Genomic DNA, 14,360 nt, shown 5'->3' with positions numbered 1-14,360 from the left:
TGGCCTGGACTTTTCCTTCTGCGGCAGCCTTGAAGATCTTTCCTCCTGTGTTTGCCTTCTAAGCCTCCCTATTTCCTGATTCCATCATCTTGCAGCTGTTTTCCTTGAACCCCAATTTACTTAATGTATCATTTGAGAGTCATAGGTTCCCATTTCAAACTTCTCTTTGACCCTGCTTCCAGCACCCTAGGGCCCTAGCCCTGCTTTACTTGGGGTGCCGTGGGACACAAATGATGGCTGTCCCATGTCCAGGGTTGGCCTTGTCTGTGGCATGTGAGCACTACCCTTGTGAGACCAAGTATCTAGCAGTCCCCTCAGCTCCTTGAGGGCAACTCCGAGGATACCTTTCTGTGCTGGTGCTGACCGGCCTGTTCACTTGGCTGACATGGTGAAAGGCGTTGCTAAAAGAATGCTGAAGCTAGGTTGTCATTGGAAGAACAGATTGGGTGGTGGCCCAGCAGGTTAGGCTGCTGAAGATCATCCACAACATGGTGACACTGCCCTCTATGGGCCATTTTGGCAATATCAGTCATTTTTTGGTTGTCAAGAATTTAAGGGGGGATGTATGGGGCATTTAGTAGGCCTGGGCAAGATGCTAGACATTCTCAGATACTTAAGACATCTCTTGCTAGGAAGAATTCCCAAGACAAATTTTGGATGACTTAGATGGTTATTGTGCATGTTGAAGTCCTTACTGAGCCTGGAACTATCTTTTTATGTATAAACATGAATTTGTACATTTTGAAGAAGTCTTGATTTGTCAGGTATGAACTTCTATGAAAATTAAAACAGATTTGTCATGTTCATTGCTTTACCAAGAGTTTGCCATTTTGCGACATCAAGTCACCACTTGATCAAGTACTGAAGGTAGCATCTGAGTTGCTCAGTTGCCATTATTAGCTGCCACAGTAGCTGTCACATCCTCAAAGATTCTACATATGGGTGTGGGACTTGGAATGCTCCGTTGTCTTCTGGTTTATCCATGTCCAAGCTTTTAGGCATTAAAATACATGTTGTTATACATTTATTTCTTACAGAGAATATATAACATGGAGTTTGGGTCATTGTTGTGTGTGATTTGGGGCATATTATCCATGAGGTTTTTGTCCCCCCCACCCCCCTGCAGTACTAGGAATTGGACCCTGAGGCCTTTTAACCCTGAGCTACATCCCCAGTTTTTTTTGAGACAGGGTCTCCCTAACTTGCCCAGGCTGGCCTCTAACTTGTGATCCTCCTTCCTCAGCCTCTGAAGTTGTTGGAATTACAGCTGTACTCCACTGAATCCAGCTCATGAGTTTCATTTTGAGATGATCCAGGGACCTGTCCTGATATGGTTGAAAAGTGTGGATCATTAGATGGGATGGTTGTAAATGGTTGTGGGAGGAAATAGTCTGCAAAACCTTTCCAGGCTATTTTGATAGTTGTCCATGTTCTCCTACCTTCCAGAGCCTGGTCTAGGAGCAGGGAATGAAGATTCTTGGGGGAGGGGTCCAGAACTCAGCTCTCCAGTTAATGGCTGATGGAATTTGCACAAGAACTGGGCAAAGGTGAAAGGGCCCTGTCCAGCCCCAAAACCCTCATCCCTTTGTTCCGCTTCATTGAAACCCCCACCCCCTCCCTACTTCTGGCAACTAACCTCTCCCAAACTCCTACCTCTTACTCTGAACTTAACTCTGGCTCAGGGCAGCCAAGATACCACAAAGGCAGGGCAGCATGAGCCGATCACACCTTCATCCCATTCCACTCCAGTGTGTGGGCTCCCAGGATGCCCCAGTTCCCCTACCACGGCCACTGGCTGTTCCCCAGAATTCCTCTTCCCACACTTGGGCCTCTCCATGTGGGCCTCCCACCTGGGGCTTCAGCTGTCTTCTGGCTCTGCAGGTAGGAAGTAGAGGTACAGAAGTTGGTGCTAGCTGAAGGGGGTGCTTGGGGAGAATCATGTGGCATGAAAGCCCTCTAGAAATAGGAATTTCGAAGACTGTCCCTCCCCATTCCTCCACCTGCAGCATTTCCTGGTCCTGGCTTCTCTGCTCTGTGCCTCCCACCTGCTCCTGCTTCGTAGTCTTCCCCCAGGAGGACTCTCTTACCCCGCTGCTCAGCTCCTGGCCTCCAGTTTCTTTTCATGTGGTGTATCTACAGTCCTACAAACTGGGATGGGCAGCAGGTGAGGGAACCCCTTGGAGAGAGGGTGATGGCTCCAGGGGGAAGAGAGGCATAGGGGGGAGTACTATTGGCTGCCACATGTTTCCAGAGCTGCTAGGGCTGCTGTTCCTACAGGCTGCCTCTTGTCCAGGCTCCATCCTTAGAGTTCCTTATCCCTGCTCTGGTGCTGACCAGCCAGAAGCTACCTCTGCCCATCCAGACACCTGGAAATAGTGAGTACAGAGCAAGGGTGATGGTACAGGGGAGTTGAGAGCTCAACTGAGCATACATGGAGAGTTGGGCTCAGGAATGAGGTTGGGCAGTAGTGGGACTTCTGGGCACTTAGGGTCTTGGAGTTGTACCAGGCACCAGTGAGGACTGGAGAGCCATGGGTTTCTATCCCATTTACTTTTCTCCTTTTCATGCCCTAAACTATTCCCAGGCTCCGTTGTGTTGCACCTGTGTAGGAGGCCTGGCTGCCACAGCCTGGAGCTCTGGAACACTTCTCTTCGAGAGGTGAGTGCCTAGGGATGGGAAGCTGGAGGGTTAAGGTGGCCCAGGCCTGGGAGGTTCTCATTTCCATTATGCAGATACTCTGAGATACTCTGGGGGAAGAAATTGGGGCAGGGTCCTGTCCCTGAAGTTAGCAAATCCAGGCTGAGGTTAACTTTACTGAGCAGAAAGTTTTTTCTTCATCTTCTCTTTTCTACCAGGTTTCAGGGGCAGTGGTGGTATCTGGGCTGCTGCAAGGCATGCTGGGGCTGCTAGGGGCCCCTGGACGCCTGTTCCTACACTGTGGGCCCCTGGTGCTGGCCCCCAGCCTGGTTGTGGCAGGGCTCTCTGCCCACAGGGAGGTGGCCCAATTCTGCTCTGCTCACTGGGGCCTGGCCTTGCTGTACGTGAGTCCTGAGGCACAGGATAGTGCCTAGTGGGGTGTGCGGGACTGGGGGAGGACAGAGCTGCTGGCCCTATCAGAATCAGCAACAGTCTGGGCAGGCATACCACCTTTTAGACTTCAAATCCAAGGTTTTTCTTGATTCATCCAGTCTCCTTGAGAGTCTTACTGTCTTTTCATGTCTCCCATGTACCTCTCTACCCCTTTCATGGAATTTTCTTTGCTAGGATCCTCTTTATTTTTGTGGTGCTAGGACCCTTTTTATGATATTCTTCTCATTCCCACCTTCATTGCCACCCCTCAGGATTCTGCTGCCTCTTGTCCCTAAAGCTGCTTCTCTCTTCTAGGCTTATCCTGCTCATGGTGGTCTGTTCTCAGCACCTGGGCTCCTTCCAGGTACCCCCATGTCCCTGGAGGCCAACTTCAACCTCTTCAACTCATATTCATGTCCCTGCCTTTCGGTTCCTCTCGGTATGTGGGGGCCTGGGTAGTTGAGGCTAGAAGGGCTGGTACAGAATGCTCCCTGGCCCCCGAGTTTTGGCCTTCTGTCTACCCAATCAAAGCTGGTTCACAAGGTTCTGGGGGAGGAGCTCTTTCCTGTCTCAGTCTTGCCCCTCAGGTGCTGATCCCTGTGGCCTGTGTGTGGGTCGTTTCTGCCCTCCTGGGTCTCAGCATCATCCCCCTGCAGCTGTCTGCCCCCACCCAGGCACCATGGTTTTGGCTGCCTCACCCAGGTAGGTTCTTTCCTAGGCCCTTGTCCTCTTACTCAAATCAAGGTATCTATTTCTTTGAACTCAGATTTGGTGGATTTCACTTCTTATGTTTCTTAAAAGACACAGGAAAGAGAAATTGCCAGCCTGAGGGGCAATCCAGCCCCTCCCTGCAGCATTTTATTGGGGTTGGTGTTAAGACAGACATATATAGCTCCACCGCTCACTCCTTACCCAACTTACACATTTTCATTACTGAGCTCCAAGGGCTTTTCAGCTGGTGATCTATGTAGAAAGATTATTTTTGAGGCATAGTATACAAAATTTATCATTCATCTATTTACCTATTGCACTGTTAGGGATCAAACCTGGCCCATCAATTAATAAGGCTCTTTTGAGTGCTGATTGTGTGCTAGGCATGTGGCAGGGGACATAGTGATGAATATGACAGACATAGTATCTGCCTTCATGAGACTGGTAGTCAATTGGGGAATATAGATACTAATTAAATAGGGACCTAAGTAAATGTGGAATTGCAATTGTGGTAAGTACACTCAAGAGGAATTACACTAGCCAGGCATGGTGGCAAATGCCTATAATCCTAGTGACCCAGGAGGCTGCAGTAGGAGGATCACAAGTTAGAGGCCAGCCGGAGCTGCTCAGGGAGGCCCTGACTCAAAATAAAAAATTAAAAAGAGGGGCTAGCGACTGGGGTTGTGGTTCAATGGTGGAGTGCTTGCCACATATGTGTCAGGCTCTGGGTTTGATCCTTAGTACCACATAAAATAAATAAAGTAAAGGTGTTGTGTCCATCTACAACTAAAAAAAAAAAAGAAATATTTTTAAAAAGGGGGTGAGGGAATGTGTAGCTCAGTAGTAGAGATTCCATCTCTACTATTGGATTCCATCCCAGTATTGAGAGGGAAAAAAAGGAGCTACATTGCATGGTGAGAGCTAATAATGGGAGATTTGACATCATCAGGGAAGTCTGGAAAGGTATTCTTCCAGTGGTCATTGAGCAGAGATCTGAGAAATGAGTAGGAGTTAACTGTCAGAAGGCAGGAGAGAATATTGTGGATGAAGAGAATAACATGTACAAAGACACTGTGGTGGCAAGGAGCACTGCAAGTCCAGGGCCTAAAGCAAAGGTAGTTTGTCTAGGGTGAGGAAACTGAGGTGAAGTTTGGCAGATGAGGCTAGAGAGAGAGTGTTAAGGGTCAAGCCAAAGAAAGTCTTGTAGACCACAGTAAAGAGATGGGTCTTTCTCCTTAGAGTTCAGGTGTTTTGTCCCAAGATATCTTCAAAGGCACAGGCTGTTGTAGGTAGAGGGGTGTTCCAGAATTGAGTCTGGCCTTAAGGTGGCTCCTTTCCCTCCTCAGGAGAATGGGACTGGCCCTTGTTGACACCCAGGGCTCTGACTGCAGGCATCTCTATGGCCCTGGCAGCCTCCACCAGTTCTCTGGGCTGCTATGCTCTGTGTGGCCAGCTGCTGCACTTGCCTCCTCCACCTCCACATGCTTGCAATCGAGGGCTGAGCCTGGAGGGGCTGGGCAGTGTGGTGGCTGGGCTGCTGGGGAGCCCCATGGGCACAGCATCCAGCTTCCCTAATGTGGGCACAGTGAGTCTTTTCCAGGTATGGGAACCTGGGACAGGGGTGGGGAACTGGAGGTACAGTAGAAAGTAGAGAACACATTGACTGTTTGCCAGCTGTGCCCAGCACTTAAGCAGTTCACATTAATGACTTCACTTAGGGCTGTACCTAGAAGTGGTAAGAGGCTAGCAATGAGGCCAAGACAACAATTTAGCACATCAGAGTCAGCTGGCACTCTACCAAGGCTGGGGTTCCAGTGAAGAACAAGTCAGATAAAGTCATACTCTCTTGGGGACTTCCTCAGGAGAAGAAAATAAAGTAAATAAGGTAATTTCAGAGAGTGATAAGTGCTATTAAGAAAACAAAGTTGTGGAATAGTGGCTGAGCAGAGAAGGCATCTTTAGACAGAGAGTGGTTACAATGCTACTTGGATGGTAACATTAAAGTTGGGATCTAAATGATGAGAAGGAGTCAGCCAGGCAAGGATCTGGGACACTCCAAGGAAGTGGCTATTTCTGGTATCTCTTCCTGCAGGCTGGATCTCAGAGAGTGACCCACATAGTGGGGCTGCTCTGCATGGGGCTTGGGCTCTCCCCTAGGCTGGCTCAGTTCCTCACTACAATCCCGCTGCCTGTGCTTGGTGAGTGGATGTATTGACAGGCATCCTTTCTCTCTAAATAGCCTTCCTGGATGGGTGGATATGAACATGTGTCAGCTGCCCTCATTGTTTTGACCCAACATCTTGGTTTCTTGAATGGACTTTTGGGACTCCTGAAAAATCTGAAAAAGGCCTTTTGGTAGTCCCCCCATTATAATCTGCCTGTCCACGATACACTGTGTCCTCTCCCTCTCTCAACCCTCTTGATTTTTTTTCTATGAGACAGGTGGGGTTCTAGGGGTGACCCAGGCTGTGGTTCTGTCTGCTGGATTCTCCAGTTTCCACCTAGCTGACATTGACTCTGGACGGAATGTCTTCATTGTGGGCTTTTCCATCTTTATGGCCCTGCTGCTGCCAAGATGGCTTCGGGAAGCCCCAGTCCCACTTAACACAGGTAGGTGGAGAGGGAAAGAGGAGTTGTTCAGTAGTGGAAAAGTACTGTTTGGACTCCTGGCCCCACAATCTTCTCTGGGCTTTGGAATAAATAATTTATCCATTTGTTGAACACCATGCTAGCAACTTGGGATACAAAGGAATTCTAGATGTTATAGTCTAGTAAAAGACATGAGGTGTGCAGGAAAATAACAAGAAAGATTTAGATAAAGAGCTGTGGCTCAGTGGTGATCCAGTAACATTAAGCTGGTCTTGAAGGATGGTAAACAAATTTGGTAAAAAGATCATTTTTGATGATAAACAAAGATGTAGAAGTAGGAGAGCAGCCAATAGCTTAGCTTATCTAGAGCAATGGTTTTCAACTGGGGGTGATTTTTCCCCTATGGGGAACATTTAGCAATGTTGGGGAAAACACTTTTGACTACTAGCAATTAGTACAGGGGGAGATGTTGCTATATTTCCTGGGCAACTTGTGAGACCTTGACTCACAAAATGAAAAAAGAGGGTCCTGGGAATGTAGTTCAGTGGTAGAGCACCTGAGTTCAATCCCCAGTACTCCCCCCCCCCAAAAAAAAAGAATCCTTCAATGCATAGGACAGTCCCTCATCTGGCTCAAAATGCCAATAGTACAGAGGTTGGGAGACTTAAGATAAAATATAGCAGGTATAAGGAGTAGGAGATAAGGTTGGGGATTTTAATACCAAAATCCCAGAGAAATGAAGCCTGGAACAATCAAAGCATATCTAAGCATGTGAAGGTTGTATGGATGCTCAGGAGATAGGGTGTTGAGCAAGGAACCTTGAGAAAGGGCCTCAGTGAGGAAAATGGAGAGTAGAGGGATAAAAGATAAGGGAGGTATAATGACAATTTAGAAAGGTCTGTCTTTAGTCCAAGACTTAGGTTTAAGTCTGGAAGGATAAGACTCCTTGGCTCTGAATAAGTATTAGAGTTCTCTTCCTGACTGGTCCTAACCCTTTGTAGGCTGGAGCTCCTTGGATGTGTTACTGCGTTCTTTGCTGGCAGAGCCCATCTTTCTGGCTGGACTCTTGGGCTTTCTTCTAGAGAACACTATTTCTGGTAAGTTGACATCAGGCCCTAGCTACCTGGGGCATGGCCAGGAAGTTATCACTCCCTGGTTTGAGCACAACCTGACAAACTTTTTTTTTTTTTTGGCAGGTACAAGGCTTGAGCGGGGCCTCAGTCAAGGGTTGCTATCTTCTTTTGTTGCCCAAGAGGCTCAAATGTCTCAGAAGTCCAGGGAGAAGGCTGCTCAAGAGTATGGGCTTCCTTTCCCCATTCAAGACATGTGTCCCTGCATTCCCCAGCCCCTTCATTTCCTCTGTCCAATGCCTGAAGACCTTGGGGATGAGGAAGGAGGGCCATCTGAGCCAGGAGAGACCTCAGACTTGTTGCCTGGCTGTGGGGAGTCATGCCCTGCATCTAGCAGAGAAGGACTTAGGTCAAAGTAATTATTGAGACTCCTCTTTCTGCTTTCATTGAGAATCAGCTCCTAGGCTCAGAGGGACTGTGTATGTGTCATGGGCCCACCTAGAGGTCTCATTTCCCAGTAGAATGGGTTGCCTTTTCTTCTCTTAATTAGGCCTATTATAGAGCAGGGGCCATGGTTTAGTGGATCATGATGAATGAATGAGATTTTTCCTATAAACTATTAATGTCATCTGAACCCTATCATTCACTTAACAAATATTAATTCTTTTCATGTGCTAGGTTCTGAAACTAAAATATGAATATGATGGGATCCTTGTCCTCTCCAGGTATTTAAGGTTTAAAAAGATATATGTAATTTCTTATTAAAAATGCAAAGCAGAAGGCAATCTGTAATAAAAATAAAAATAACACCATGGGAGCAGAGGAAGAAGTAGTTCATTCTGGGAATAAGGCTTTATGAAAGCAGCAGTGCTGAGGATGACCTTGAGAAGCAAGGATTCCGGTTTTGGAAAATAGATGAGAAATTTTCAGGCTCAGGAATCCAGCGTGAACAAAAGCATGAGGTGTACAAAGTACTGATGAGGGGTTTCAAGTCTTCAGTGGTGATAGGTTATGAGTATAGGGTGCATAAAGGGTGAGATGATGCAGAGGAGGTAAAGGATGAAATCAGACTACAGAATTTATTCCCAGGAGCCTCCTCTCTTCGACTACTCTTTAGAGGCCAAGACTCCAGAGATGATATGGTGAAATTCAATTCTTTCATTTTATTAAAAAAGGGAAAGTCTGGACAGTATGGGTGGGAACAGAAGTAATCTGGGTTTGACAAATTCAAACCCACATCCTACTCGCCTACATTTCTTCTGGTATTCTTTCTCCGCTGCTGATCGGACTCCTAGAAGGATCGCTACCCCTCAACCTCCCTAGTAAGGGCTGCGGTGGCCCTCTAGCCCTTCCGCGCTCCTACAAGTTGCTCAGTGAACCCGAAGTCCCGCCCCCGCCAGGCCTGGACCCCGCCTCCGCGCCCAGGACCCGCCTCCGTGGGGGGTATCGGTCTCTACCCTACGCCTTTCAGTTTCCGCGGGCGGACGGGCCTGCAGTGAGGAAGGTGTGAGTTCTAGAGGAACTGACGGTAGGTGGTATCGACCTCAAGTTAGGCCAGGGTCTGGACCGGGTCGGGCGCCGTGGAGCTGCGCGGATTCTGCGGGTTGGGCCCGGCACGGACGCTTTTTCCCAGAATGGACAGCGCGCAGCCGGGGATTTGGGCAGGCCTCCAAGAGTAGGCGGGGCTGCGCGTGCGCAGCGCGCTCCGACCGCTTCGGCGTTTTGGGGGCGTGAGTGAGGCTTTTCCTAGGCCTGCTATTTGGTGTAGCCGGGTTACGAACCGGAGGTGTCCACTGTGTACCCGCTGAGGGATTCTGACTATGCCTCGGTGCAGCCGGTGCTATAGAAATGGAAAGGCGGACCGCGGAGTCTCTTCTAGGGGAGGCAGATGGAAACAAACTGGACGCCAGGCGGGGTTCCTGGGGTGGGCTGTGGTTTGGGACTCAAGGTTCGCCCTCTCCCAGGGGACGAGGAGTGGCCCGGCTTGAATCTCTCTAGGGCTTACTGCCCCCTGCAGGGTAGTGGAGGAACTGCCCTGAGAGGGGTCTGCTGGCCGAGGGGCGGAACCGTCTCACCCCCCTTCTTCAGACAAGAGTACTAAACGGATGAATATAGTTAACATGAATGTTAAAGGCGGCCTTGAAGAAAACAGAGGAATGAAATTTAGAGGCTTCAGTCTCGAATGGGCCTGGCTAGTGAGAGAAGCCAACGTGGGTCTGTTGCAGAAATATTCTGACTTTTTTACAGGGCCTGTTGTCTCTAGCCACATTTTAAACTACACCCTTTCATCAAACAAAAATCATCATTTTGAGGGTTCTGAGGTTCTTGGCTTTCAGAAGGACGGACTAGAATGATTAGCCGCATTTTGGTGACTCTTATTTCTGTAAGGGAAATTGAAGGGTTTGGCAACTTAATTTGCATTTGTGATCTTTGGCGGTAGGTGGTATGGAGCTCATTGGAACTCTGTCCAATGAGGACTAGCTTAATCATTCCAAAGTCATTTTTGCCCTGTAGGAACAGCAGTGAGAGATGTGACTGGACACATCATCTCCCAACAACACCTTGGCTGCTGCAGATAAGTCACCATATAGTAAGTCATGCACTCATGGGTCATTAAGATTGATACATTTTGAGATACAGTATTAGGTGATTTCATCGTGGTGCAAACACCATATAGTGTATGAAAATGCAAACTAAAGTGCCTGCAATGTTACTAGCAGTATACTGTTATGGAACTACTGTCATATACATATGGTCTGTCATTGACTGAAATGTTATTATGGTGGCATGACTCTTTAGTTACAGTGCAAATTAAATAATATCACAAGGTCACTCTTTGAAATCTAGGTTATGGTTGGAAGAATGATGATTTAGACTAAGTTGGAAATGACTGTGTTAATGAAATGTAACAGGAATTTTATTATTTTCTTTATATTCTAAGTTTTCACCTCCTGGTACTTCTCTTCATTTTGTATTTATAGACTGGAATAATGGAGGAAACTATATTATTCCCCACACACACAGGAAAAATAAGCTCTGTTAAGCAGTCATTTTTGCTGAATATCTCCTAGGTTAAGGCTACATAGAAAAGTTGATTTCCAAACTTTTCTAGGAGTTCCAAGCTGTGCAAAGAGTATAATATCATTGGTGGCTGTGCCTTGGAGTGGGGATATGAGTTAAGTGGAAGTTAATTATCTCTTCTTCTGTGGTGTGCTGTGGTTTATATTCATGACCTCCTGGTCATTTGTAAAAGTGGATTTGGGTCTTTTCTGTTGCTCCTGGTCACAGAGCTTATTAGCTCCTTTCTATGTTTGTGCTGTTAATCTCTAAGAATTTGACCACAGCTAGGCACAGTGGCATATGCTTGTTGTCCCAGCGACTCAAGAGGCTGAGGCAGGAGGATCAAAAGTTCAAGGCCAGCTTCAGCAACTTAATAAGACATATCTCAAAATAAAAGTGCAGGAGGATGATGGATCACACTATGCATTATTGTGCATACAGAACTGAGCTACGTGTGAATGTTCCTTGGTTTAATCAAAAATTTGAATCTGACTATAGAGATGGACTGCTTCTGTATACACATATATGCATAACATTTTCATATAATTCTAGAAGGTTTGGGTGTATAAACTCTACATTAGGAAGCTCTGTTTTAGAGATTAAAAAAAAATTCCTGAGAGTTTCTAGAGTTTTGTTTTTAGATGATGATGAAATAATTTGTATATTCTGCCCCTGACAAGACTTGATGATGTTTTACAATACAAGAACTATCTTTCTCTTCTAAAAGTTCTGGGAAATTATAGTATTGTCATTTATTAGGATTTCTATTGTGGTAAAGGTGCAACAAGAATGGTTTGGGTTTCACATTAAACTATGTTATGAGAGAGTGGAAACACACCAATTGGCTGAGGCTTAAATACTATGGAAGAAAGTACTATTCTCTACCCTCTAGGAACTTTATGTGGAAAAAGATTCTAACTAGATTTTAAAAATCAGATACAACACTTTTTTTTATACATTTATTCTATTTATTTATTTTTATGTGGTGCTGAGGTTTGAACCCAGTGCCTCGCACATGCTAGGCAAGCACTCTGCCATTGAGCCACAACCACAGCCTCTCTAACTAGATTTTAAGTGGTAGTAGGTTGGTGCTCAGCTAGTTCAATAATAAGGAGAAGAATGTAAATCCATGTTTCCTATTTTGTTAGGATTTTCACAGGATTGTAGTTGATGCAGAGTTGTCTGAGCACCCTCCTAGGCCTACATTACTCTGGAGATACTTTGCTAAATTAGGCCTTTTCTGCAGATGGAGGAATTGGAGCAAGGCCTGTTGATGCAGCCATGGGCTTGGCTACAGCTTGCCGAGAACTCCCTCCTGGCCAAGGCTTATATCACCAAGCAGGGCTATACCTTGCTTGTTTCGGATCTTCAACAGGTGTGGCATGAACAGGTGGATACTAGTGTGGTCAGCCATCGAGCCAAGGTAAGTGTAAAGAGAAGTACCACTGTGAGGATATGTTCTTTCCTAGTGAAGGTCAGGGGATGTTAATGTCAACCAGCTCGACCACTTGTATGTTGGCAAGGAAGATTGAAATGAGTTGATACAATTCCAGTTTCAGGTTGAGCATCCCTCATCTAAAAATCCAAAATTCAAAATAATCTAAAATATGAAATTTCTGAGCATAGGGCACTTACAAAGTTTCACATTTCAGAGCATTTTAGATTTTGAAATTTGGGTTGCTCAACCGGTAAACTCTTACACATACATTCCAAAATCCAAAACTCTGAAATATGAAACACTTCTTGTTCCGAGGAATTTTCAACTAGTTATGTCCTACACTTCTGTCTGCAGCTGTGGAATCTTTCTGGGATGAGGGGAGAAGGGAGGACGGGTAGAGAGAAGGAAGGGATAGTATATGTGTTTCTGTAGCATGATAATGCATAATGTGACCTATGTTGTCTAATCCATATAGGTCTTCTGTAAATTGATCTTGCCTAAGACAGAACTTTTTTTTTTCATTTTAGCGTTTTTAATGCAAATTGTAAATATGGTTATTTTATTCCTGCATCTTCTCAATTGTTTCTTCTTTATATTTGCCCTTTTCCTTTCCTACTTGGCGAGACTTGGCCTTCCGTTCCAGGATCTTTTTGCGGTCTTTGTCCAATTTTAGCCTGGTGATAACCACCTTGCTGGGGTGAATGCCCACATGGACAGTTGTGCCATTAGCCTTTTCCCGCTGAACCCGTTCAATATAGATGACATATTTCTTCCGGTAAACCTGGATGACTTTGCCAATCTGCTGACCTTTATAATGTCCTCGAACAACCTGAACTTCATCATCCTTTCGGATGGGCATAGATCAAACATTGTACTTTTGTCTCAGCTCTTTGGAAAGAGGGGAAGACATAATCTTCCTGTGAATGTGTGAAGGTGCATTGAAATGCGTTTTGCGGTTCTTGCTTCCGTCAGAAGTCACAAAAGGATTGAACTTCACTTCATTTTGGCCGTTGCCGCTTCAGCGATGGCCGGCCGCAAAAGGGAAGACAGAACTTTGAAGTAGGCCAGTTGATTTTTTGTGACTCTTGTTACTTTTGTTTTTGTTTTCTTCTTTCCTATTGTGATGTTTTTCTCTTTCTTTCCCTTTCTCTCATGCCCATTGTCTTCACATTAACCAGGACTTTCTTTTGCTACTGCTCAAGAGGGAGTTAATTTCCTTTTAGCACCCTCAGTGTGTAAAACTACTGTCTTTTCAGGAGCTGAACAAGCGACTGACTGCTCCCCCTGCGGCTTTTCTCTGTCACTTGGATAATCTGCTTCGCCCATTGCTGAAGAATATTGCTCACCCTAGTGAAGCGACCTTCTCTTGTGATCGTGTGGCAGAGGCACTGATTCTACGGGTGCGGAGTGAGCTTTCTGGTCTCCCCTTCTATTGGAACTTCCACTGCATTCTAGCTAGTCCTTCCCTGGTAAGTTCAGGTCAGATTTGGGCTGGACGTCGGGATGCCAGCTGCTTGAGATGCAGCTTTAGGAATCTTTATATTTTTGTAAACCCTGTTTGAAATTCTTCTCCAATCAGAAAACTTTCCTTGACCAGACAGTGGCAAATAAGAAAGATTTTTGACTGGTATAAGCAGGGGTCAGACCTACATACTTTATTCAGGGACTTTATTTATTAGTTTATTTATTGAACTACCTATGTGCTGTTAATTACTGAGTATCCCAAAATGTGTGTGTGTGTGTGTGTGTGTGTGTGTTTGTGTGTGTATACATATGTATATGGCTTTCTCCTGGAGTTTATACTAATAAGGAGACAGAAAGGAAATTATGATAAAGTGTGGTAAGTTCTGTAACTGAGACAGGCCCCAAATGGCTTGAGGATCAGAGAAAACCTCTTTGAAAAGTGAATTTCTGAGTTGTTTTGATGATGATTTGGGATAAAATAAAGAGAAAAATCATTCTCAGCAAACAGGTATGGAGATGTGTAAGTGTGGACTTTATAAAGTTCAGGAACTTTATAACTGTAGTATGATAGGAAGGCATGAGAAATGTGGTGGATTTAAAATAGGGGTTTTACATGGTCCCACTTGTGTTTTATCAGGACTGCTCATAACCGTGGACTAAGTACTGATGTTAGTTATTTTTCTGAACATTGTCTGATCTTTTAATCCTAATGACTGTCCTGCAAAATATGTATTACTGACCTCATTTTCCAGAGCAGGAAACTGAAATTGAAGGTAACTTGTCCAAAGTCATCCAGGTTATAAATGAGTGAGTTAGAAATTGAACTCCAGATCAGTCAAGTCTGAAGGCCCACTTTAGGGACTAGGAGAGTCATTATCTTCTGCTCACTTGTAATTTTCGTGCTCTAAGAGCCTTTATTAGAAATTAAGCATTGAGCATTGAGAACTAGTTTTCATGAA

General features: G+C 45.6%; 3 protein-coding genes across 16 annotated transcripts in view; 2 read left to right on the top strand and 1 right to left on the bottom strand.

Annotated features, from left to right (window-relative positions):
• The first annotated feature begins 1,174 nt into the window (after window positions 1–1,174).
• Slc23a3 (solute carrier family 23 member 3) lies at window positions 1,175–8,251 on the top strand. Of its 5 annotated transcripts, XM_005330489.5 has the most exons (12): window positions 1,208–1,881; window positions 2,007–2,164; window positions 2,278–2,375; window positions 2,585–2,658; window positions 2,856–3,037; window positions 3,385–3,508; window positions 3,657–3,771; window positions 5,127–5,380; window positions 5,873–5,978; window positions 6,223–6,390; window positions 7,371–7,466; window positions 7,566–8,251. In XM_005330489.5, exons 1-12 carry the CDS (start codon window positions 1,714–1,716, stop codon window positions 7,856–7,858), a joined length of 1,836 nt encoding a protein of 611 aa, XP_005330546.1. In that variant the 5' UTR covers window positions 1,208–1,713; the 3' UTR covers window positions 7,859–8,251. The 5 variants fall into 5 exon arrangements, with proteins under 5 accessions (XP_005330547.1, XP_077874159.1, XP_077874158.1 ...); XM_005330490.5 differs by lacking the exon at window positions 5,127–5,380 and having other exon boundaries at window positions 1,175–1,881; window positions 3,416–3,508; window positions 3,726–3,771; XM_078018030.1 differs by lacking the exon at window positions 2,007–2,164.
• Window positions 8,252–8,394: 143 nt separating this feature from the next.
• Nhej1 (non-homologous end joining factor 1) overlaps window positions 8,395–14,360 on the top strand; it is a 91,733-nt gene continuing 85,767 nt past the window's right edge. For 7 of the 10 annotated variants that reach the window (XR_013424319.1, XM_040267858.2, XM_021729955.3 and 4 more), the window contains exons 1-3: window positions 8,395–10,029; window positions 11,746–11,922; window positions 13,194–13,406. Coding sequence is in view for 9 of the 10 variants with exons in the window: in XM_040267858.2 (XP_040123792.1) it covers window positions 9,910–10,029; window positions 11,746–11,922; window positions 13,194–13,406 (510 nt within the window). In the remaining variant the exon portion in view is untranslated. The remainder of the gene's footprint in view (window positions 10,030–11,745; window positions 11,923–13,193; window positions 13,407–14,360) is intronic. The other 3 variants (XM_040267857.2, XM_013360832.4, XM_078018038.1) reach the window with 3 other exon arrangements.
• Window positions 12,447–12,955, bottom strand: LOC101965163 (large ribosomal subunit protein uL24; the record flags this gene model as incomplete). The annotated part of the gene is given in 1 exon segment (XM_040267862.2): window positions 12,447–12,955. A coding segment is annotated over 1 exon segment (459 nt), but the record flags the coding sequence as incomplete, so codon positions are not given.

The sequence above is a fragment of the Ictidomys tridecemlineatus genome, chromosome 7, assembly GCF_052094955.1.
Source record: "Ictidomys tridecemlineatus isolate mIctTri1 chromosome 7, mIctTri1.hap1, whole genome shotgun sequence".
NCBI lineage: Eukaryota > Metazoa > Chordata > Mammalia > Rodentia > Sciuridae > Ictidomys > Ictidomys tridecemlineatus.
This window is presented reverse-complemented; position numbering and strand designations above follow the sequence as displayed.

What these genes read in the sequence shown, in the direction of transcription:
- Slc23a3 (XM_005330489.5), top strand. Translation starts at nt 1,714, where the DNA reads ATGAGCCGATCACACCTTCATCCCATTCCACTCCAGTGTGTGGGCTCC. An exon ending in GCTGTCTTCTGGCTCTGCAG is followed by an intron (nt 1,882 to 2,006) that starts GTAGGAAGTAGA and finishes CTCCACCTGCAG; the next exon opens with CATTTCCTGGTCCTGGCTTC. An exon ending in CTGCCTTTCGGTTCCTCTCG is followed by an intron (nt 3,509 to 3,656) that starts GTATGTGGGGGC and finishes CTTGCCCCTCAG; the next exon opens with GTGCTGATCCCTGTGGCCTG.